This window comes from Penicillium verrucosum, assembly GCF_028828655.1.
Source record: "Penicillium verrucosum strain IBT 35672 chromosome Unknown utg000001l_segment0_segment0, whole genome shotgun sequence".
Lineage (NCBI taxonomy): Eukaryota > Fungi > Ascomycota > Eurotiomycetes > Eurotiales > Aspergillaceae > Penicillium > Penicillium verrucosum.
Window position 1 is genome coordinate 4,421,349 of NW_026643210.1, and position 23,873 is coordinate 4,445,221.

General features: G+C 47.4%; 9 protein-coding genes across 9 annotated transcripts; 4 read left to right on the forward strand and 5 right to left on the reverse strand.

Moving 5' to 3' along the window:
- Positions 1–231: 231 nt before the first annotated feature.
- N7516_001610 (sugar porter family MFS transporter) lies at positions 232–2,099 on the forward strand (the record flags this gene model as incomplete). Its single annotated transcript, XM_057214330.1, is given in 4 exon segments — positions 232–640; positions 651–1,273; positions 1,353–1,635; positions 1,693–2,099. 4 exon segments carry the CDS (start codon positions 232–234, stop codon positions 2,097–2,099), a joined length of 1,722 nt encoding a protein of 573 aa, XP_057076213.1.
- A 482-nt stretch (positions 2,100–2,581) lies between these two features.
- On the reverse strand, positions 2,582–6,116 carry N7516_001611 (putative nitrate reductase; the record flags this gene model as incomplete). Its single annotated transcript, XM_057214331.1, has 5 exons — positions 2,582–3,489; positions 3,542–3,924; positions 3,975–4,138; positions 4,197–5,603; positions 5,664–6,116. 5 exons carry the CDS (start codon positions 6,114–6,116, stop codon positions 2,582–2,584), a joined length of 3,315 nt encoding a protein of 1,104 aa, XP_057076214.1.
- An 854-nt stretch (positions 6,117–6,970) lies between these two features.
- On the reverse strand, positions 6,971–7,867 carry N7516_001612 (RTA1 domain-containing protein; the record flags this gene model as incomplete). Its single annotated transcript, XM_057214332.1, has 2 exons — positions 6,971–7,638; positions 7,696–7,867. The coding sequence occupies 2 exons, from the start codon at positions 7,865–7,867 to the stop codon at positions 6,971–6,973; spliced, it is 840 nt and encodes a 279-aa protein (XP_057076215.1).
- A 543-nt stretch (positions 7,868–8,410) lies between these two features.
- On the forward strand, positions 8,411–9,602 carry N7516_001613 (Zn(II)2Cys6 transcription factor domain-containing protein; the record flags this gene model as incomplete). The annotated part of the gene is made up of 3 exons (XM_057214333.1): positions 8,411–8,476; positions 8,524–9,089; positions 9,128–9,602. 3 exons carry the CDS (start codon positions 8,411–8,413, stop codon positions 9,600–9,602), a joined length of 1,107 nt encoding a protein of 368 aa, XP_057076216.1.
- A 102-nt stretch (positions 9,603–9,704) lies between these two features.
- Positions 9,705–11,312, reverse strand: N7516_001614 (heme-dependent oxidative N-demethylase family protein; the record flags this gene model as incomplete). The annotated part of the gene is made up of 3 exons (XM_057214334.1): positions 9,705–10,185; positions 10,253–10,718; positions 10,784–11,312. The coding sequence occupies 3 exons, from the start codon at positions 11,310–11,312 to the stop codon at positions 9,705–9,707; spliced, it is 1,476 nt and encodes a 491-aa protein (XP_057076217.1).
- An 854-nt stretch (positions 11,313–12,166) lies between these two features.
- Positions 12,167–12,820, reverse strand: N7516_001615 (PRP38 family protein; the record flags this gene model as incomplete). Its single annotated transcript, XM_057214335.1, has 1 exon — positions 12,167–12,820. The coding sequence occupies one exon, from the start codon at positions 12,818–12,820 to the stop codon at positions 12,167–12,169; it is 654 nt and encodes a 217-aa protein (XP_057076218.1).
- Positions 12,821–13,340: 520 nt separating this feature from the next.
- N7516_001616 (uncharacterized protein) lies at positions 13,341–14,396 on the forward strand (the record flags this gene model as incomplete). Its single annotated transcript, XM_057214336.1, has 1 exon — positions 13,341–14,396. The coding sequence occupies one exon, from the start codon at positions 13,341–13,343 to the stop codon at positions 14,394–14,396; it is 1,056 nt and encodes a 351-aa protein (XP_057076219.1).
- A 276-nt stretch (positions 14,397–14,672) lies between these two features.
- Positions 14,673–16,738, reverse strand: N7516_001617 (WD40 repeat domain-containing protein; the record flags this gene model as incomplete). The annotated part of the gene is made up of 3 exons (XM_057214337.1): positions 14,673–14,904; positions 14,959–16,621; positions 16,699–16,738. 3 exons carry the CDS (start codon positions 16,736–16,738, stop codon positions 14,673–14,675), a joined length of 1,935 nt encoding a protein of 644 aa, XP_057076220.1.
- Positions 16,739–19,336: 2,598 nt separating this feature from the next.
- Positions 19,337–23,467, forward strand: N7516_001618 (uncharacterized protein; the record flags this gene model as incomplete). Its single annotated transcript, XM_057214338.1, has 8 exons — positions 19,337–19,693; positions 19,725–20,032; positions 20,096–20,185; positions 20,252–20,736; positions 20,835–21,084; positions 21,132–22,273; positions 22,340–22,433; positions 22,495–23,467. The coding sequence occupies 8 exons, from the start codon at positions 19,337–19,339 to the stop codon at positions 23,465–23,467; spliced, it is 3,699 nt and encodes a 1,232-aa protein (XP_057076221.1).
- Positions 23,468–23,873: the final 406 nt, after the last annotated feature.

A 23,873-nucleotide genomic window follows, 5' to 3' on the forward strand; every position in this document is an offset into this window, starting at 1 on the left:
CGAGAGTCCCCATGGTGGGGTGTTTGGTTCTCGCTGTGCGTTTTATCTTTAGTTCCGGGGAAAATGCCACTCGTGAGGTCTAACCCCAGAATGAGGAGGAAATGAAGGACAAAGAATTCGACGCTGGAAATGCGGCCTGCACTATATAAATCTCCCTAGTTAGCCCGCTTTTCTCCTTTGGTTAGATTCCATTTTTCCAATTTTACCTCGTGCCCCAGCTTCGTCTTCACGATGGCAGTCAGTCAGTCTGTGGTTGGTCGTGCCAACGCAGACAAACCTCATGGTCTCAAAGGTTTTATTTCCAACCCATATGTCTTCTTCACTTGTTTGTTTGCGTCGTTGGGTTGTATCATGTATGGATACGACCAGGGTGTGATGGGTCCTATTCTCGTCATGGAAAACTTCCAAAACCACTTCCCCACGTTCATGGGATCCACGATCCAGGGTTGGTTGGTATCGGCCCTCGAGCTTGGCGCCTGGGCTGGTGCTTTGATCAACGGTGTTCTTGCAGATCGTATTTCGCGCAAGTATGCCATGATGGTTGCCGTCGTCATCTTCACCTTGGGTACTGGTCTTCAGGCCGGTGCACAGACCCCTGCGTACTTTTTCGCTGGCAGAATCATCGGTGGTGTTGGCATCGGTATGTTTAGTATGGTTATCCCACTATACCAAGCTGAGATTGCCCCCCCCTGAGCTACGTGGATCCCTTGTTTCCCTACAGCAACTTTCTATCACTATCGGTACGGCTATTTCTTTCTGGCTGGACTATGGTATGCAGTTCGTCGGAGGCAATACCTGTAACCCGGAGGGTATCTCGGACCCCTACCTAAGTAGTGGTGTATACAATGCCGCACAGAACAACGGCCACACCTGCTTGGGCCAGAAGACTATCTCGTGGAGACTTCCTTTAGCTTTACAGATTATCCCGGCTTGGATTCTGTTCTTCGGTCTCTTCTTCTTCCCCTTCTCGCCACGTTGGTTGATGATGAAGCACCGCGATGAGGAGGCTAAGGAGTCCATCTCTAAGCTACGTCGCCTGCCTGTGACTGATCCACTTGTTCGTGCGGAGTACCTTGAGATCAAGGCTGCTGTAATGTTCGATGAGGAGACGGAGAGCGAGGTTGTTGGATCTGGGGGTATATTGGCTCCTTGGAAAGCTTTGTTTGCCCCCAACATGTTCAAGCGCCTGGTGCTAGGTTGCGGTATGATGATTTTCCAGCAGTTCACTGGTATCAACGCGGTGCTCTACTATGCGCCCCAGATTTTCTCTTCGGTAAGTGATTCTTTCTTTCTCAAATACCCCTTTGACGTTTCTTCGCAAAATGGGTTCTAACTCGTTTTCATTTTCTCAGTTCGGTTTCTCCTCCACGAAGACAACCCTTCTCGCCACTGGTGTCACTGGTATCCTGCAGATTATCTTCACCCTACCTACCGTCCTTTACCTTGACAAGTTCGGCCGCAAGACCTTCCTAATTGTCGGTGCTGCCGGCATGTTCTTTTGTCATATTGTCGTCGCCATAGTGGAGGGTATATACGAGCCTAAGTGGGATCTGAACCAGGGACTTGCCAGACCGCAAGGCTGGGTGGCCATTGCTTTTATCTGGCTCTTCGCTGTTAACTTTGCTTACTCTTGGGGTACGTCACCACGCTACCAGCTCATATGTCTCATTCCACTAACACTTTATTGAACAGGACCTGTCGCCTGGGTATTGGCTCAGGAAATCTTCCCTAACAGTCAGCGCTCCCGCGGTGTCTCGATCGTTGCGTCTACCAACTGGATGTTCAATTTCATTATCGGTCTTACCACCAAGGATATGCTGGGCACGATGAAGTATGGTACCTATATCTTCTTCGCCGTCTTTAGTGCTCTGGGTGGTCTGTTCATTTGGAAGTTTGCCCCTGAGACTAAGGACAAGACGCTTGAGGAGTTGGATGTCTTCTTTGGTGGCGATAAGAATAGCATTGCTGAAGCTGATCGTTTGCGCATGACGCGGATCAATGAGAGTCTTGGTCTTGCCGGCGTTGAGATATTGGAGGATCTCAAGGACGAGAAACAAATTCATACTGATCACGTCGAGGTTGAATCCACCAAGGCTTGAATGACTGTGTGACGATATGTATGGAAGTTGGGAGGCATGTCCAAGATTTGTTTATACCAATCCCCTTTGACTGAATGGATGGATGTGATGATGTGTATTGAAGTTGGAGGGAAATTCAAGTGTTGTTTATATCAATATAATTTGACTAGATGGAGTTTAATGGCAATCGTGCCAGTTTTGCAATAATGACTTTATTTCAGTACTATTGGGATACGTCAAGAAATCAGCTAGACCGATAAAGGAGTGATGATTATGAAGGCTCCTTGGAGCTACCTACCAACCTTGGAACTAATGCCTGGGTTTTGCAAGCGATCCTTTACTGATTCTAGGTTGTATAAAGGGGTGTGCTTGTCAACGTCATCCTTTAGCCGCTGAGGCAGGGCCTCACTTCGCCGAGATAACTATTACCGGAGACTAAGGACAATCAGAGCACGTTATATCCAGTTAGTATGCCAGATTATCGCAACTTGAAGGCAGCAGAGTTAAAATCCAAACAAATTTTCATCCTCCTTGTATCCAATCTCCTGCAGCGCCGGAAGCACAGCCTTCTTAATCATAGCCGGAGGACCACAAAGCAGCGCCAGGTTCTCTTTCTCGGGTCCAAATGTATATTTCTGCAGAATGTCTTTGGACACATGACCCTTCTCTCCTCTCCAATTATCATTTGGATGCGAAAGAACATGGGTGATCTTGAATTGATCCGGATTCTCCTCGGCAAATTTATCCAATCCATCCCTCAATAGTATATCGTCTTCAGTCTTGTTCGCATTGATGACCTTGAGATTAGTCTTATCCTCTTCTATACCTTGCTCCTTGGCACGTAGGATACGTGAGATAAGCTGGTACCCGGGGGTAATACCGGATCCTCCCAAGACAAGACTGACATTGTGGAAATGATATTCTTTGTCGTCGATCAGGAACTTGCCTTGGCCGATGTACCTGATCTCGCCTGAAGGCCCTTTGATTTCAACTTCCTCGCCAGGACGCAGACAGTCGAGAATATTGCTCATCGTTCCGCCTGGTTGGGATTGATCGGGGGCATATGTCTTGACGACAAGATCAAATGTGCCATCTTCTTCTCTCTCGAAAATTGGCCTCGTAGGTGTGTATGGCCTGACGACAAGCCTGTCACTGAAATGAAAGCCCAGTTGAAGATGCTGACAGGTGCCGAGACCGAGCTTCTTCGTATTCGTTGGTAGCACGAAAGTGTATCGACGAGTGTCCTCAGAAAGTTGCTCCTTTCCCCCAAAGCGAACTACCTTCCACCGATGGCGGTTAAATACAGTCTGTAAGTCGTTATCTGAGTAGTTGGCTTTATCTTTGGCCGCGTCTTCGGCCTGCTTCTTGATGAACCCAATTGTCTTCTCGGTAACAACACCTAGGATGCATTCTGTACTCAGTCAGTCAAGATTTTAACAAACGGGGGAACGGATATACAGTACCGCTCAGCTTCTGCTCTGCATAGTCATCATGAATGCTCTCAAATTCATGTGTGGTATCGGGATGTGCCCTACCCGCGTGTGCCATGATAGGTGCCTTGCCACCAGGATGCCAATCTAGCACACTTGTCGCATCGTAGACCTTGCCATTGATAACAATCCAGCAGTCATTTTCCTTGTTGTGCTTTTCAATCTCCTCACGTGTGAATTGCTTTTGCGGTGATACTGCCTCGTGCTTGATATTCTCGATGCGATTCTCCGACGAGGGTTGCATCCAGCCTCCCACCCCTGTACCGGGCTCACAGGGATGTCGGAAGTACAGCACCGAATTTCCTTCGTTGTCTAAAATCTCTGGGCGGACGATGTACCAGCAATTGTTCATCATTCTATGCAGAATCAGCTAATAGCCACCCAAAGAGTGGTGACGGAGACTTACCCCATAATATTCCATACCGGGGCCTCCGGCTGCGTATTCTTGAAAACATTGAAGCACCGGACGATTATACTCTCGGCTCGAACAAGACTAGGTAATGCGACATCCACATACCAATGGAGCCATGTCCAAAATTTGTTTCCATGGCGAATGGGGTACTCGGGGAACTGGACGTGCAATTTAACAACTGACGCGTTACTGGCACCACTGAATAGACAGGCTTACCTTGCGGACACAGTATAACCAAGTTTTTCCACCATCGAGACTGACTTCCACTCTCTGGACTTCATGGCCGCCACCGTCGTATGCAATTCCTGCTATACGATAAGTCCGATTACTATTCACATCAGACAAAGGAATCGCCTCGCCGTGTCCAGGTTTTACAATAATTGAGTTGAGGTTCTGTTCGTTGCAAGCCGTACTTGAGTGATGGAACATGATGTGTGAGAACTCCGAGTCTTTATCCCGAATAAAACTAGGCAGAACCCTGTTATCCCAAATATGAAAATGGCTATCGTTCTCCTTGTCAGAGACCCAGATCCTCTGGAGCCATTTGACACAACGACCACCGATGTAGCCGGGGACTATCAGGCGCACTGGATAACCGTGGTCTGGTGGCAGTCGCACATCATTCATTTCGTATGCCAAAATCACGTCGTTTTCAGAGTCCATCACATATGCCAGTGGAATAGATGTCGCGTACTTGGCCTCTCTGAGATCATCAGCGCCTTCAAAATGGACCCAACGTGGACGCTTTTCGTGGAGGGGATCAGGGCCCTGGATACCAGCGGCTAGAAGCACATCGCACAGCAGAGGACCTTTCCAGAATGCACAGCTAATGGCCCCAGCACCCCAATTAAAACCTTTGGAGCGTCTTATCATATTTAACTCTTTCCTCCGGTTCCCATCGCATGCCATTGCCACCGCAATGTTGATAGTATCATAGTTGCTTGCGAGATCGTCCATCGATAAGACCAGTTTTCCGTCTTCTATATCAAGTTGGTGGGTTTCCCACAGAAGATGAGGCACAGGGCCATGGTTGCGAACATAATGTAGTGAATTTGGAGTGATGAGACCCGCTCCATAGAGGGCTTGCAGTTGTGGCTCGCCGTTGAGCGGATGCTTACCAGTTAGGCGGATGAGGTGGGAAGATCGAGGGATCCAGTTGTCGGGAGTGAATTGGTCATCCTCGTTAATAGATGTCTCCTGCTCTTTCGGTAAATTGCCGGGGGACTTGATATTGCCATCATTCTCTTTCAGCGTCTTCATGTAATTGCTCTCGACCTGTAATAGGCGCAGCAAAGATAATTCTTGTGGTGAATACTTGTCCTGTGGACCTTTTTCCTGACCATTCCCCCTTCCCTCTGTGTCACCATCGTGATATTGTTGGTCGGTGGCATGTGCTTCGTTGTGCGTCTCATTCTCGCCACGACCACGTCTCCACTCGTGTTCCTTTTGTGGTGTCTCTTTGTCGTTTTCATTCTGCTTCTGATTCCTCTCATGTTCTTCCTCCCGCTGACGTCTCTTCACGTTGATAGGCCAGTCCTGCTGGTACTTTATAAAGTCCTCCGTAGTGTGAAGCACGTAGCGCGAGCCCTGCGGGTGTTTCTGAGGTAACCTCAAATGATAGTCCTAGGAAGGGAACAGTCAGAGATAAGGGCCAATAACAGTTTGAGAGACACTACTGCGCACCTCTTGCTTGTCCATGTAATCGCGGACACTGATCAGATCGTGTTCTCCCAGCTTCTTGTTAAGCTCCTCTGATTCTTGCTTTGCCTGAGCTAAAAATTCCCGCTCCTGCTCCAGATCCCAGTCATCCCCAATATGTGTGTAAGCCGGACGGCGATCATCGCGATCGCGAAACCCGATCCTGTGGCGGTGAGTCATAGCCCAATCCGGTTCATTTAAGACGTCGTCCTTAGAAGAACCACCATGATTGCGCGTCGGATGAGTGTAGTGTGGAGTTGCTGCCATATCGGAACTCAAGGCACAGAGTCGCTGTGGGTATTTTCGTAATCCTAGATGGTGTACAGCAGGCACTGTGATAATTTCAAACGTACCCGAGTATTCCGGGCTAATATAGGCGAAGAGGTAACCTTTTCCATTGCTTCTAGCCACGGGGAACTGCGGAGGTATACCTGACATATATGACTGCTAGTCAACATACGTCATGATAGCCTTACGTAGCAATACCCACGTATTCAGGGTTATCTTACCATTCCTCTTTCGAAAATAAACGACACAAGACTGGATGTACTCTTACAAGGAATATTTTATTTCCCCGTTCTTTTCTTATATACACTTTTAACATCTGTTAAAGTCTGGAGATTCGCTATAATTATGCATATAATTATGCATATAACCTGAGCTATGGGTGGGTCCGCGGTAAAGAGCATGATTGGTCAATTCTAAGACCCGTCATCTGCTGGAGATCAATGAAGCCAAGGGCGAGCAACAATGTAGGGTATAGCCACATTCACGGTGGCTTTATCAATGGTGGTGCTTCTGTGCTGGCTGCTCGTCCTTTCTGGCGTATACGCAAGGAGGGCGGAGCAGATTAAAAGCCCATAGGGGCCCCCAGCAATACAAATATACTAATTTATCGTAGTTGTATAATGCATTTTTTTTTTTTTTTTTTTTTTTTGGCATTTAAACTACTATCTAAGCGATATATAAAGCTATATAGAAACCTTCGAATCATCTGTGACATTTCACAATGTTTGTTTGTCTGTGCACACACATTATGCCTAGGTACCCCAGACTTCCGTGCTCGTCTAAATGAATAGGACAAGTTATACTATACGTACATAGATTCAAAGCTTTAATTGGATCCGAAGATATACAGCTAAGCCTAGTTTAAAGAAGGATAAGTATGCAATTCGTGGATTTAGTGTAGTGTCCACATGATGTAACTTGGAACTTAGAAATTCATTATTCAAAGACTTGTAAGCAAGTAAAGTACCCATGAGCAAGAGTTATTGATTGGAGTAGACACATGTCTAGACACCTCCACAGTCCTTTAACTCTGTGGCTACCACCTGGTCCGGCACTGTAATTCTTGGCACTGTCCCTGGATGCCAAATACCCCAGACGAGCATAGCGATTATCATGAGCACAGAGTCGAACACATAGAGCATCCACTCATGAGTAAGTGGGTACCCATAATCCCCAGCTGCGTACTCCACAACCCGGAAAATGCTCCGAATTAGGATAAGCGCACTGACAGCAAGGAGCGTGCGCAATTGGCTCATCCAGTTGATTCTCTCACCAAAGGTCTCTGTCGTGGGTGATCGACGCATGCGAACCTCAAAGACAATTGATGTGACAATGAACAGACCAAACATAACGACCTGGAAGACAAGACCAGCGACCACAATGTTTGAGGCCGTTTTCACGTTATTCCCCGTAGCCATCATGCCTGATGCACCTCCTTGCACAACGAATGATACGACATCGCACATCACGAATATCTTGGTCAGCCAATTGATCCGAATAAGGGAGTGTTTCTCGGCGTGGACGCTGCGGATGATTCGTCCAAGGGTCATGTATGCAGAGGCTGCGAAAAGCGTAGGTCCAAGAAGGAGGAAGACATTCTGAATCGCGAAAAGGACCACCGAATCGGTACTATTGTTCGCAGCGGCTCGACCGATGTAACCGATAACTTCGACTTCATGAGGAAGCCAGTCAGCGATGTTCAATTAGGTTAGATTCTCAGTATACATACAGAGTCCCCCAATAGAAAATGGAAGGCAAAACCAGGCTTTCGTTCGGTGGAGCTTCCAGAAGTGAAAAGTTGTGGCAGCGAGAAAAAGTGTCAAGAAGATGATTGCTGGTGGGAGCGAGGGGACATACTTCCAAAGATAGTAGCCCCCTTTGTAAGGCTTAAGCTCACCCATATCGTGTATGTGCCTTTCTCACAGAAAGGAGAACTGATTGAGATTGGTGTTTATTATTGCTTGTGGATGAGAGGGTTGAAAGTGGTAAAATGAAAGTGATGATGGGTGCCTGGGTGAGTGAGATTTAAGCCGGTACGTTATCTGAGATAAGCATATATAATATTACGTGAATGGGTTCAATATCATATAATTAGATATTTAAATAGGCAGGCTCAATGGATTTTATATTGTCCTTACCAAAAACGGCGCAGCTGCCGAATGCCAAGACAATTAGCCTTAATTAAGAGTGGATGTCTGGTCCGTGCATACGCGTATTCTCACATTTTTTCAACCTCACCTCGACTTTGGAAGTCATTCAAGACGCTTCAATTGGATTTGCTACATATATTATGTGGGCCTAGAGATTGGGCTTGCTGCAGACTATCTAAGGCTATCTAGGCTGCACCATTTACCTCCACTATGGGCCCAAGGGTCTGAAATATACTACTCGCGTATCGGTTTCAGCCCTAGCCGTATCTTTTTCTATATCACAACGTGGCAAAAATGGCCCGAAGAACACACAAAAAATCTCGAAATGGCTGTATTGAATGCAAGCACCGCCACATTAAGGTTTGTCATCTCACAACTACCTACATGTAGCTGCTAACCCCGCTCAGTGTGATGAGAAAAGACCAATATGTTCCAACTGCATTAGTTCGCAGCGTCACTGCGGGTTCCCGGATCCCGTACCTACCGAACAGCCTCACAGTGTTACAAGTGAACCTGCTATTTCATCGCGCGCTGTTGTATCGCCTGCCGTGACTTCTTCGCCCACCCAAGAACCCAGCAATAATCCCGAAGATGCTCCTGTTAATATGCTCCATGTGGAGCTTGTTCACAATCTCTCTTCAGAGACTATAAAACCATTCAATCATTCTAATACCCCGTTCCATGATATCGTGCGGTATGGCATTGGTGCGCCATATCTCATGAACGAGCTTTTATCTCTGAGTTCTTTGCATCTCAGCATCATGAGACCGGGACACCGGGATTTCTACCGGCACCACTCTACCCAGCTGCAGAGTTACGCGCTGAGCTCATTTAACAGCTCATCCTCACAAATCAATGACAATAACTACGTCGCGGTTTTCCTATTCGCTGGCATTTTGGGGGTGCATATGCTCTGTGAGACACTAGTCTATCGAGACAATGACTTTGAGGGTTTTCTCGATCAATTCGTTCAGTATGTCGTGTTACACAATGGGGTACGCACTGTCGCAGGCGGGGGAGATGGAAACTTTTACAACAAACAGCATTGAAACCGATATTGGATCTCGGAGCAAGGATTCCTTCAGGGAATGAAATTCTAGGTCCGGTTTGCCATGTGCTTTTGGACCACATCAAAGGCCTTGGTCACAACGATACTACTACGAAAATATACAAACAGGCTATCCAGGCGTTGCAATCTGTAATCACTGTGATCGACAGTCAAGCTCCAGGGTCCGACAGCTTAAGTGTCCTCATTGCATGGCCGATCCTTGTCCCCCGCGAATACATTGATCTGGTTGCACAGAGGAGATGTGAGGCTTTGGTTATCCTGGCGTATTTCGGCGCCCTTGTTAATACCCACAAGCACTCGTGGGTATTCTGTGATGGCGGCAAGTATCTGGTTGATTCAATCACTCAGTATCTTGGACCCCAATGGGAAGAATGGCTGTGTTGGCCACGGCAATCTCTGATGGTGGAATATCCGTAGAATAGTAATGGAGTGACCGCTCACCGATTTCACCATTAAAAAGTATGAATACAAAATGTTTATATATGTGATATCAGACCCGAACAATGACATATCAATCGCCTAGAATCCTTGCTGCCGATGCCACTTCTCCTGCCAACCCATAAACCACGGATTATCATCCAAAGTAGATACTTCCCAATCTTTCGGGACTAACCCATTATCCTTCTGCTCCTCGGCCCATTCCTCCAACTTAGGAAGCACAACATGCTGCACATGCCAAACACCCTTGTAATCCATGAGGTTTTTCTTTCCCTCTGTAACAACCTTCCTCACCAAGCCCGGTACGCCAGGTTCATCACGAAATTCTGTAACTGCAGTAAAAAGCCCCTTGAAATTGAAAATAACTGCACCAGACAAGGGCAGACGTCTGAGAGTCTGCCAGTCCACCCGCAGATGACACTCATCAATGGTCAAATCAGTCCGCTGAGATAGCCGTTGCAGTTCGTGGGGGTCCCCGGGTGGCATGTACAATGGCTGTCCAATTTCCAGGCCCCACGAGCCTCGCTGGATTGGCTTTTCCGTCGGCATCTTGGTGAAAAATCTAAACCAAGCTCTCGCGTTAGCATTTTGATATCATCGTATCTCCACTTGAACCAAAACCAACATACCGATCCATCGAGAACTGCATCTTCTCTTTATATTCCGGAATCGGTTCATGGATCTCATGCAGCTGCTTCCCAATCTTCGACGCGACATTCCACCCTAGCGCGGAGCAGATCACCGCCGCACGCAGGAAGTAAAACCCCGTCTTTTCGTCCCGAAGCATGATTGCGAAGTCCTCTGGGACATTCTCGAGAAGGACTTCGAGAGGGGGCATGGCTGTGACATCCTGCTCGGTACCGAGGATCTTGTTCTGCAGTACTCGCTTGTCAACCAGGGTGAAGTACTGCGGGTATCGGGCGCAGATAAATTGCAAGACCATTTCCATTAACTCCTTGCATGCAAGCTCGGAGCCTGGCATGGCATCGAGAACTTCCTCGCCATTTTTGGCGTAGAGCTCTTTGCGCTGGGCAATGCGGTTCTTGTATGTACTTTCAAGCTCGATCCACCAGTCTGTCTCGAGCTTGGTCAAGGCTATTTTTGGATAGAGGAGGGAGTTAGTTGCACATCATGCTTGTTCGACTTTCTATGAGACGTACACATAGTTTGGTGATACGCCCACCGGAATGGACGATATGGTCGAGGTAGTGCCTTTTCGATATTGAATTCGGGATATGGACTAGGAAGCGCAACTCCACTTAGAGCCGCATAGTCAGGAAAGTCTCCAAGTCCTTTGATTTCTGCCACTGAGAATCCCATAGGTGTATACTTGTCGCCAGGGCTGGTTCTATAGTCGGCGCTCATGGGTAGAATATGGCGACGCACTTCATCTTCGTGCACGTCGCGTCCGGGTACGGGATCACAATTAATATCTGCAAGGGCATGTCTGCGTTGGGGTGGGAGAACATCGGCATAGCTAGATGGGGTAGTTGGGCTTGTTGCAGCTTTCTTGTCCGGAGAGAAAGACCGTGGTGGTGTTCGGGCAGTTGAGTGTCTTTGGCCGCACAACCTAACTCTACCCAAAAGATATTTTCCAAATGTCCGATTAATGACGGCGTAGACTCCAGTGGCAGTTAGTAGAATGAGTCCAACTCGCCAGAGGTTCTCCGTGATCGATAGAAAATCCATAGCGGCTCAATCCATACGAGTTAGGGCAGACCAGGGGTGGATGGGGATTCAATATACGGGGTTTATTTCACAACAGTCGCAGAGGGCAGGCTTCACAAAAGTGAGTATAGATTTATGGACGGACGGGGGCCAAGGTGAATAAGTACTCTCCGGACTAAAAGCGCGCAAAGCATGTTCGGATACCGTTGCACTTAGGTGAGGGATGTCCGAAGCGGGGGTGAAATTCGCATCTATTTAGGAGTGGCAAGATGTACGCATCGGATAGCTTCTTTGGTCCTCTTGCCCGATTGGATTTGCCGTGTTGGGAGTGGAAATACCGGTTCTTTATGCTGGTTTCCGTTATTGAGAGCCGGGGTATTCCTCTTGCCAAATCTCCTTATCATGTGTTCTACCATGCACATAGGGTTACGGAGGTAGACAAGGTGCATGTATATTAGTTACGCCCGGTTTGTCGAGTTTACGAGGATATCAGTACATACTAGAGACATGTGGTTTGCTATTGTTCGGCGGTGATGGTTTATCTGTCAACTCACTCCCTACATTGTTCAATATGGATAGAACGCGAGAATCATTGTCTTGAATGAATTGATTCTGCAGTCAAACAAGAAGAGATAAGAACTGGGAACAAGTATACCGAAGTGGAAGCCCTTCTGTTACCCAAAAGGGTAAAAATGTCCCGAGGCTTGGCGGCAGATGACGGTTTGATTATGGGGGAAGCACCCGTGGACAGTGCGCAGCACTGGCCATTTAGACAAAACTTACTATAACCCGACGTGTAAGTCTTGTCTTTTCTGGTAGCTTCTACCCCTTCTGCGGGATTGTGTTTTTGTGTGCTGAAAATCATGTAGGACTGATCAGTCTTCTGGCTCACAAGGACTGATTCGCTCATCAAGCAAATCCAAGTCCTCCAGTTGTGATCGCGGCGGCAGCTTCCAGAGACTAGTACCACAGACACGGTCCTTGGTGAGAAGATCGTCCACAAACTGATCCATATATGTAAGCGTGAAGGTATCGCGCACCCGTCGCTTCAGTTTCCGGTAATCGAGAAGTAGTGGTTCCAGGATTTTGTAGATATCGACGGGTTCGAAGGTCAGTCGCACGTAAAACGCCGCAAGCGCGCGGAGATATTTGAAGTCGCCTCGCTCCTTGACAAGAGCATCATCTGGGTTTTCTGCCTCGTCGCCACTACCAGGGTCGGTGTAATTGAGTAGTTCGAGGATGACGTCTCGGTCAGGCCCGAGCTGGAGGAGCTTGAATGCGAGGCAAAGGAAGGGAGTTGGTTTCTCAGAGACACCGTATGTTCCACCGATAGAGGTCAATTCGACTGCACGATCGCATAGAGTTGCTGTGTTCAAACCGAAGCACTGTTCCTTCCAATAGTATGAGTCGGTGATGCGGTCGCGCACGGCTTTCTCAAAGAGTGTGGCGGGGTTCACGCCACGGACCAGGGGCCCTTTGTAGCCGCGGTTATCGAGGAACGAGCTGGCATCGGCACGATGAGCTGACATTTTGGAGGTGAGGGCGGATACGGAAGTGCTAAGGCATCGAAGAGGAGCGAAAACGGACTACGGCAGCTTTTTTGAGACCATCGCGATAATGCGGATTTGAGGGATACCGCCTTTATCACCGCCTTTATCGTCGCCACGGTTCGACTAACCTTTGAAGGTATATATAACTATACTCTACCTTCATCATACATTGCTCAACCATTTATTTCAACGCGCTAATTGCCAGCTAGAATAATGTCTATATGGTATTGATACAGACCAGGGATGATCAATGTCCGACTAAAAATAAACCCCTTGGCCAACAAAATGCTCAAGTGACAATGCCAAGACCGCTTATCGATAATCGCGTGGACAACGTAAACAACCTGATGTCATGAAACAAGCCTAACAATAAGACATGAGATTAATAGTCCAAGGCTATTATATCTTGAATGCCATCCAGGGGGCCATGCATGTCTGAGATTTTGATTTTGTCTCATCACATTCTCTCTATCCAATTCATGCAGCTTCCCTTGTGGCCATGGTTCTTTTAACGTCCTCCACAGTTTCGGCCATTGTGTCAATGGGAGTGATCTGCATATTTACCGCATTGCTATTTCTCTCTGGATATGTCTTGCAGCAACAGTCCGTCAAGAATATTCAGCATGCTTTGAAACCCCAGGAAGCCGCCCAAATGGCCAGACACAGGACGGGCCCCGCATTCCAAAAGCCACTAAAACGAGGTCTATCAGACACGGGGTATGGAGCCGACGAAGATATACCAATTATCGGGAGTCAACAGAACTATGACTCAAATGGAAACTATGCCTATCTTCAAATGCTATCGGAACCAGATCCATCAGACATCTGCTCCGCAATCCTCTTCTTCAAACAACTCTCCACAAACGGAACAGCCGTACAGGACCGCCTCTTCATGTACCCAGAGCAATGGGATAGGATGCCTGCCAAAAGTTTAGGCCCATCTGCCACCAAAGCGTTATCAATATTACGCGCCGCAAGCGCCAAATACAATATATGGCTCCTTCCCATCGACATGTCAGCAGCCACAGCTGCAGGTTACTCTACAACAAACAGCAAGCTGCTCCACCTTGGCCAGATACAATTCATGCAGTATGACAGTGTGCTCTATCTTCAAACACCTGGTATACTGTTAGACACAGGGAAACTGGATGATATGCTGTTGGGTCGACCCCTGCCCCTCCGCCACGACAAGGACCGCCCAGAGTCCTATAATAATGAGGCATGGATTCCTATGCCGCTTCGTGCAAACCGTGAGGCAGATCTTCCGCCCGTCTATCTCATTACTGTCAATAATATCGAGAATGGAAATGTTGAGGCAAGAACTCATGTTCCCAATGTTGCGTTGCCTGGTTTTGGTAGTCTTGTGGTTGGTCCTCAGGGGGCTGCCAAAGCAGCGAAATCGGCGGATGCCGACCAGCCTGGATATGTCTATTTCGATAGCGATCGTGATGGGCATGTCAAGTGGGCTAACAATCCTTATTTTGGGACCTGGCGATCCCAGCAAGCTGAAGTTTGTGAGGGGTTGGACTTGGACGAAATCATTCATGACGAGTAATGATCTTTCGGTTGTTTATGTGACAGGTCTTGTAGATGTTGTAAATATGGAGGGGAACTGGCGTTGGTGTTTGTGCTATGCATCCATGGCCGATACATTTACATGGCAATCGTTTCAATTTCAGAGTTTGGGCCTTTGGCCACAACTGTTTGTGGACTGTTTCAATCCAACTGTGTGGATTTCTCGTAGCTTGAATTTCAAGTCATGGTATTCGTTTATCATATGTCACTATCGTTCGTACATTATGCTTTGCGTGTCCATGATTCATGACCTTCCCTACTGCGGCACGCCGATCTCATAACCAAGGAGCACTTCAGTGGTATTTCCTTCCCAGCCCCGGTTACCGCTGGTGGAGATCATGTAACGACATGCATTGTCGATAAATAACTGAGAGATAGTTCCTGTCCGATGGCCAGGAATGATCAGGAAGGGAACCGGCGAATGGCGAGAAGTCTGGTCGCCTTGCTCATTTTGAAGATCATAAAGACGGAGGATATCATGAGAGGCACTGGAAGAAAGGTTAGAGATGTAGTTTGGTGTTACATAGTGATCTTATACTCACCAGACAAGATGACGCCCATTCGGCATGGCCTTGAGTGCCGTCACTGGCCCACTGCCCTGTGGGAATTTAAATGTTCGTTCGGCATTTCTCAAACCCTTATGTAGACTGTATTCTTCGACAGTGCCATTTCGGCGTCCAGCGTATATGTAATTTCCATCAGGCGACCAACAAGCATTCATACACCATGGAGGAGAATTATAGGGGGTGATGCGGGCGACAGGATCAAGTTGTCGCCGGTCCCAAACTCGGATTGTCCCATCAATTGAGGCAGCCAAGAACGTATTGTCGCTTGCCACACCTTGCTCTTGTTGGGTATTTTGCGAGGAGTCTGGGGCTGCTGGAGGTGTCTCGAGATCCTCTGCTTTAGGGAGCCCATTGACAGCCGGCTCCACTGGACCATTCGAGATGTGTGCATCGCTGGATTCAATTTCCTGAAGCTGTTTGTCTGTGGGAGTATTTGTTTGCTTCAATAATGAATTGTGTGCGCTTTGTGCATGCACCACGTCTGGTTGGGCAGGCATTTCATCATCAACCTCTCCTGGTGCGTCGGCATCCGCCATAGCACCATTGGCTACAGCACGGCCAAACTCGTCGTCCTCGTCTACTCCAAATACCCCACCAGATGGCTCATTACCATCAGCAGCTCCACCGTCCGCGTCGCCGAATAATGAATCCGCTCCGCCAAAGAGTGAGTCTGCCGGAGAGCCCGCCTGCGGGTTCTCGGCTGCGCCAGTATCTCCATTGTCGTGGGAGGTATCCATGAAGTTGAATGTGTCTGTGCCGGGGGCAGCATAATTTGATGCATATGTACCATTGGTCTGCTGTGGTTCGATTGTGTCCTTGGGGACTGAAATACTGGACTCTGGTCGAATCTCCACAGCGGATACTTGTCCGCCGGTGCCACCGAAAGCTCGTCTAGCTTGACCGGTATTCAAATCCCAGTCAAAAACCCGTTTATCCCAGCCCCCAGAGAGCAATGATTGTTCATCTGATGTGAGGTTCAAGGTGGACACTGCCGAGGTATGTTGTCGCAGAAGGGCGATTTCCTTGCCCTCTTCATGGCGGAGAGTTTGCAGACGAATCACCCCAGATTCTAACCCGGAAAGTAGCCACAATCCTTCACTATGACTGGCCAACGAGTACACCGGTGACAAGTGGCTACCATCCATATTCTCCCAGTATGTCATCAGGACTCCAGCTTTGACCACACTATCCACGAAGGGATGTCTTTGTGCCACGGTCAACATGAGCTTGCTGTTTATTGAATCCGCCCAGTTGAACTTTCGCACGAACCCATCCGACCCACCGGTGAAAACCCAACGCATATCCGCTGTCGCTGTGATGGCATTGATCGAGGTGGCATGTGGCGCGGCGGTAGTTGGAACTACATCGTAGGTCCGGGCTGTAAGGCATTCGGAGCGCACACTTGGGTGGTAAATTGAGAATGGTTCAAACACGATGTTGTCGGCATTCCTATTCGTGTTCTGTTGCATGTCAGGGCCCTCCGACGCCTGACTCGCATTCGAAGGGCTATCCGGATCCTGATCGCCATCCCCGTCCTGATCATTTTCGTTTTCATTGTCGCCCTCGCCATCATCAACGTCGCGCATTGTGTCGTCCATATCGTTGTCGTTTTCGTTATCGGAACTTCCGTCCTGGGAGCCTAGGGAATGGGATTATTAGCAAGGTTGGTATTGATGAGGTCGGCGGGTGAGCCATCGGAACAAGCAATTGCCATACCTCCCATGTCACGGTCCTCTTCTTCCTCCAATGAAGCCATGATTGTCAAGGCCCTTGTGGCAGTCCGACGTGTGGGGTAGCTACCGTTTGCGCGCCGCAATTGAAGTAGGGGGTCGGTGTTTCTCAAACAGAGAGAGCTCCGATACGAACGGGAAAAGGCAAATGACGGGGAGTTCGGGATTCTGCTCCAGCTCTGGAGTACACAAAGGAGAGAGTCGTCGCCCGTTATGTCGCGGCTTAAAATGGACCAAGCTGGGAATGGATCCGATGCTTGGCGGACCAATCAGCGACAAGGGCTCTTAAGCTGTATACAACCCACAATAGGTACTCATTAGACTACAATAGAACTACAACAGATATAATTTGTCGCATTCAGTTGTTAGATCCATTGTAGATATACTATTCTACATGATAATCAATAGAGTAATAATAATTTTCTATATCTCTACATTAAACTCGTTTAGTAAAGAGCAATAATGACCTTGAAGACTTATGTTCTTCCTTTACCAGTACTTGAAAGTGGAAAGCATCGACAGATTTGCTAGGAGGACATATGTGTACATATGTATGTATGCGATGATAGATTATAACTAGTGGTAGTTATACTCTTCGCAAAATAGAATATCCTAAATATCCATGGAAGTTGGAGTCCAACCTCTCAATAGCCCACAAAGCCCATTCGGGCCCATAATGGGCCCCAAACAATACAAGCATACCAATTTAACGTAGCTGGATACTTAATACATTTTTCTACCCAGGTGTATAGCGTTCAGGGTTACTTTGACGGGATAGGTGCCTTTATGCCTAATTTATGCCTAGTTTATGCCTGAATTTAGACCGCTTTCAGGCCTCATTATACAGTGTATTGTAAACCATTCGGTGTGGAATAACTATTGTGCCTATGTAATATAGTACCTCCAAATGCAAAGCTTTTTGCACACCATACAAATTAGTGCATCTTCATTTTTCTTGAACTTGCAACCACCCAGAAATATGGAGATGTACTAACTTGTATGGTGTTCAAAGGCTTCATTTTTTTGGACTGCCTAGGCCAGGAGAACGAGTTGTGGTACTTTCAAATGTTGCCTACATAGGGCTCTGTAACTGTAATTCAGGTATCTTTATTTTTCTGCCAGGCCAAATTAGGCATCCAGGCACTACCTAATCCCGTCAAAGTAACCCTGAACGCTATACACCTGGGTAGTTTTTCTCTGGTTTTTTGGGGTATTCAAACTACCATCAATCTAATAGAGCTATATAGAAACCTTCTTCTTATAAGCTTATGAATTAACTCAAAAGACTGATTAAGAGAAAGAACGGACGGGCGGGGGTCTGTTTAAAGATATAAAGTTGATTTTCACAAAGCTTTACCTTTTACAAGGGGTACTTGCTTTTGTTTAGGAATTACATAGTAAATAGAGGTACCATTTGTACTACTACAATTAATACCAAGGTAAGTATAAACCCTAATATCTACAACATACTGAATTCCCACTTCTTACTATAATAATATGATAAAACTGAATATATGGGTTGGTACATGGGTAAAATACAGCCATTAATCAGCTACTTTAGACGTGTTTGTGTATAGAAATGGGCTGTAGGTTGGGCTGGGCTTTGAAGACTAGGTCCATTTGTGGGCTATTGAGAAGTCTAGACCGTTGGACTATATCTGTGGCCAATGTGGTATTATATGGAATGTTGAACCTCATTAGGTACGTCGACATAATGCATTCATTTCTCAGAATATAACACTCGGAGACATTTGGGGTAAATATTAAGTACATATTGTAATGGGGGACCTTGTCTTCCACTACATAACTGTTGGCCTTGTCTGTCCTTCCTTTAGTTATTCAGTTAACCTAAGTGACCATGTTATCTAAGCCTGAAGAGATGCCCAGGTGGATGATACACAGGTAGCAGGTATATATACAGATTGAAGACACACACTCTACAACTCTGAATTGACTTCTTGAGCGGTGTGCCTGAGTTTCTTTGTATGCACAGTTGAGTATGAAACTGAACTGCGAGTGCTGGATCGGCCCGTATGCCTTGAGAGCATAATGCGTTCCCTTCTTCAATATGTATCTAGGTAGTGGAATATGTACACAATCTATGCAGCAATCTCTCTCTCTGTTTCGACCTGCTTCTCTTCTTCAAGATAGCAATATAACTATCATTCTCTCGACTTCGATCTGCTTCTCGTAGAATCTGCGAGGTATCTGATATAACAATATAACTATCTTTCTCTCGACTTCGATTTGCTTCGCTTCTATTCTTCCTAGAGATCCTAGAACGACGTCTGTCACTCCTCACTCGCACGTCACTTATTTTCATACTCAATTTATCATCTTTCGTCTGACATCGTCCGAACTTGTTGACTTGACACATATTGAACACCAAACTCTCTTTATCTCTATCTTCTACGCCTCCTCATTCCCACATTTCCTCATTTCCCTCATTTTCCTCATTCCAATCTTCACGGCTTCATAAAGATTCACTGTGAAAAGGGCAGAATATCACGCGTGACTTGTCAAAGGATAAAAACCGTTTGGGCGGTGGAGCCTTGGTAAGGAACGATCGAAGATGATCTCTGAAATATATACATGGGCTAACCCCACGCATCCTTTAGACAATCATGTCTCGGTCCCGCCCTCAATATGGGAATCGGCCTAAGGAGCAGGTCAAGCCAGTTAATCCAGAAATCCGGCAGTACTTCGACCCGGATCTACCAATCTATGGGCCTTGGAGACTTTGGCAAACCAAGCCAGAACTTCCCTCGTCTGAAGAGATCATGGGGACAGATACACCCGGAGACGTTGTTGCTCTTACGGCCAATTGCATTTCGGGACCTTGGATTTCCAAGGAGAAATACTTAGAGGCCCATTATTCATTGATCCGGGAAGACTTGGTTGCGCCACTTCGAAATGCTGTAGCCCACGTTCGCGATAATCCTTCTATGAAAGATACCGCCGATGTTTCTATCTATGAGAAGGTGAATAATCCTTTCCCATTACACTTTATAGGTCATCATCATCATTCTTACACTTCTTTTCTCATCAAAGGTCTTCATTGTTGGTGTTACCCTAGCCCGATCGGGCTTGGCGTTCCACCTCCAATTCTCCACTCGCCGCGCGGGCAAGAACATTTCCTGGGCATACTCCAACCGTCTTACTCCTGGAACAATTGTCGCCCTAACCCCTAAGCTCAATGCATTCTCGAGCAAATGTGTTGTCGCCGTCGTAGCCTGTCGGTTGCTGGAAGGGGTTGAGAAGAACCCTCCAGAGGTCGATATCTTTTTGGCCTCGTCTGGCGATATCGAGGTTGATCCACAGTAAGTGATAACATGGCTGTGCGGTTGCGCGAAATATAATGATATTGACTTTTATCTTACTAGACAAGAATGGATCATGGTTGAGGCTCGAACGGGATACTTTGAGGCAAATCGACACACCCTAACAGCATTGCAAAAGTTGTCAAAAGAAAGGTTGGGGAACAAATCAGTCTTGCCCGTTCGTTATTGAAATTGAAACAATGATCTAACCTTATCTAGTTTCCCGTTGAACGAACAAATCTGCAGCCTAGCAAAAGACATTGATGCACCGGAATACATTAACACCGCGCCATCCATGGACTTCACGCCATTGTGTGAATCCTCTACACTCGATGTCACCAGAAAATACGACATCCTCAAGCGATGGCCCTCCCACCCAATGGGAAAGCTGGATGAATCCCAATGGTCAGCGTTGAATCGAATGTTGACTAAAAGGCTGGCCATCATTCAGGGCCCTCCTGGAACAGGCAAGACCTTTACCTCCATAGCTGCCCTAAGAATGATGCTCTCAAACAAAGATCCAAAGGACCCACCGATCATTATTGCTGCTCAAACTAACCATGCTCTTGATCAACTGATAAAGCATATTTCGGTGTTTGAGAAGAACTTCGTCCGGTTGGGTGGAAGAACCTCTGATCCTGAAATCCGCAGGCGCACCCCTTTCGAGATCAGACAAACCCAGGTTCCATTAACAATTGACGGTGGTTTGATGACTCCAATGAAAAAAAACTGGAAAAACTCGGGGTCGAGATTGAGAAGCTCCTAGAACCACTTGCACCATCAAACAGCAAACCACTTGCAGCATCTCTATTCTTGGACCATAATCTTTTGAGCCAAGACCAGATTGATTCCTTGCAAGAAACCGCAAATAAGTGGCAGCAATCCAACACACCTGCAAATGCCGATCCTTTGGCGGCTTGGCTTGCAGACTCCGTGAGGGAGTTCGACTACGAATACGCCGGCGATTTCGGGTTCGTTGATGATGACATTGACCTGGAGTATGAGCAGCTGAAGGAGACCGAAGTTGAACATGGAAAATATGAAGAGGACTGGTCAAAACTCTACGCACCTTTTTTCCATTGTCGCCTGGTCTTTGCAGCTCCAGCAGCGCCAGAATGTCTCGGACAAATGTTAAAAAACTGCTCACAGAGAAGGACTTGTACAAGATTCACAAGAGACATCGCGGTGCGGTTTATGACTACTTGCGTGAGCAGCTGATCGAGAACCTGGGAAAACCAATGAAAGACCTCGCTCAAACTTACCAAGGCTGCGTTACAAATTATCAAATTGGTAGATTTGAACGTGACTACTGTATTCTCCAGGAGGCAAAGATCATTGGGATGACCACCACTGGTCTGAGCAAATACAGAGGACTAGTCTCGAGTCTGAATCCCCGTGTCATCTTGATTGAGGAGGCAGCAGAAGTACTTGAGGCCCCAGTTGCAGTCGCTTGCCTTCCTTCACTTCAGCATCTCATTCTAGTTGGTGATCACCAGCAGCTCAAGGGTCAATGCGCTGAGTATGGACTCACCGGTGATCCTTTTTACCTCGATGTCTCTATGTTTGAACGTCTGATGCTAAACGAAATGCCGTATGCCATGCTCCAAGAGCAAAGACGAATGGTGCCAGAAATCAGAAGGCTCGTGGCCCCGATCTATGGGGATATTCTTCGTGACCATCCGTCGGTTAAGGATCATCCCTTGGTTCCTGGTATGGGGGATAAACGATCCTTCTTTTTCGATCACACGGCGCACGAAAGCAACGACAGTCTGTCGTCCAAGGTGAATGACTTTGAGGCATCAATGGTAGTTAAGCTTCTTGCCTACCTTGTGATGAACAACGTCCCGCCAGCTAGTATTACTGTCCTGACGTTCTACAATGGTCAACGGAAATTGATCATGCGAAAGAAGTCACAGGATCAAAACCTCTCCATGGTCTACATTAACATACTGACTGTCGACTCATACCAAGGAGAAGAGAACGATATTGTCATTCTCTCGCTTGTTCGATCAAATGATCATCGAGGAATTGGCTTCCTCGCACAGGACAACAGAGCCTGTGTTGCCTTGTCCCGTGCCAAGTATGGTCTTTACATATTTGGCAATGCGCAGTGTGTTAGCCAACACAGCGGTTTCTGGCATTCGGTTATTAACGTGATGTCCGAGAATCAACAAGAACCCCGTATTGGCCCCGCTCTGCCTCTGCATTGCACAAGACACAATCAAGAAACCCTCATCCAAAGTGAGTCCCTATCACCATGCCTGAAAATGCCAATGGAAAAAGAGAAAATCTAATCACTTCTTCTAGCTCTTAAGGACTGGAACACTATTACGGACGGTTGCAACAAGCCTTGTGGCAAGTATTTGCCATGTGGACATCCATGTCCCCGCAAATGTCATGGGTAAGATTGGAAAATATTCACGATTTATATGCATCAAAATACTGATCTCTTTCATCATTAGTTCCGAGCATGACTGGGTATCTTGCAAACAGCGCTGCCAAGAAATTCGCAGGTGCTGCAACACGCCCTGTATTTGTGTATGCTCCCCACCTCACGCTCATGATTGCTTCTGTGGTATGGGCAATGACAGCAAAACCCAAATCTTTGACGCCGGATCCGACCGGGATGATTCTGACCGTGACGATGATCATGGCGAAAAGGTCGGTCCCATTACACGACGGTCACGACCCCGAGCTCCAACCCACCCCGCAACCTCGACTACTGACGAAGAAGCAATGCGGTGTGCCAAGGGTGTGAGCCGATGGCAGGCATTTGCACAGGGTGGCGCCTTGCTGGATGATTATCGTCGGGCTGGGCTCACAATTGGCGGGCAACGTCCTGAAAAAGATGTTGTGCCCGTCAAACCGACCGTCGGTGACGCCGTGGTGGATGATCATCGTCGGACTGGGCTCATAGTTAGCGGGAAACGTCCTGAAAAAGATGTTGTGCCCGTCAAACCGAGCGTCGGTGACGCCGTGGTGGATGATCATCGTCAGACTGGGCTTGTAGTTAGCGGGAAACGTCCTGAAAAAGATGTTGTGCCCGTCAAACCGAGCGTCGCCGCCCCGGTCGAAGGACTATTAATCAACTTTGACGACGACGATGACTGCCAGCAAGTTCCGGCTACAGAGAAAACCCAGCCTGCTGCCCCGGCCACTGAAGACCTGCTTACACATTACGGGGCTGATCTGGCCGAAGCTACGAGTGAATTACAGGATACCCTTCCTATTCCGCACGAAAAAGACCCGATGACCTTTGAAGAGCATGATCACTCCCGGGCTGGGGGTGCGAGTCTAGGGGAAGATCCACTTACTGTCGTTGTTTGCGATAACGATTCGGCCAGCAGTCCGATCCCAGCCAAAGTCTTGCCCACTCCTATGGTTGAGGAAGTCGAAACCCCTCCCATGGAAGGGCAACTGGTCGACCTCTCCTAGATCGGTGGCAGATGTCACTTTGCCAGGCCTTTTCCTTTCCTGGGCTTACCGGTGAGGGTGGGTTCAATGGTGGAACTGGTGCATTATGGGGATAACGAGAACATGAGAAAGATGGATATGGGGGATTTGTGGGTGAAAGCTGAATTGACAGAAAGGGGAAAGCGAAAAGAGAAAAGCACAAAAAGAGAGCGACGCGCCATACTCAAAGGCATACATGGATAACAACATGCCTTTGAATCACTATGTAACTAACTATGTAACTACTAACTGTAATTGAATTCGACCTGTAAGATTTCACTCTTGAACGAGATGTAGATGCTGTCATGAGATCATGAACACATTATATTCCAGTAAGCCTCAGTATATACAAACGCCAAAGACATAATATCAACATCAAAGCATAGTT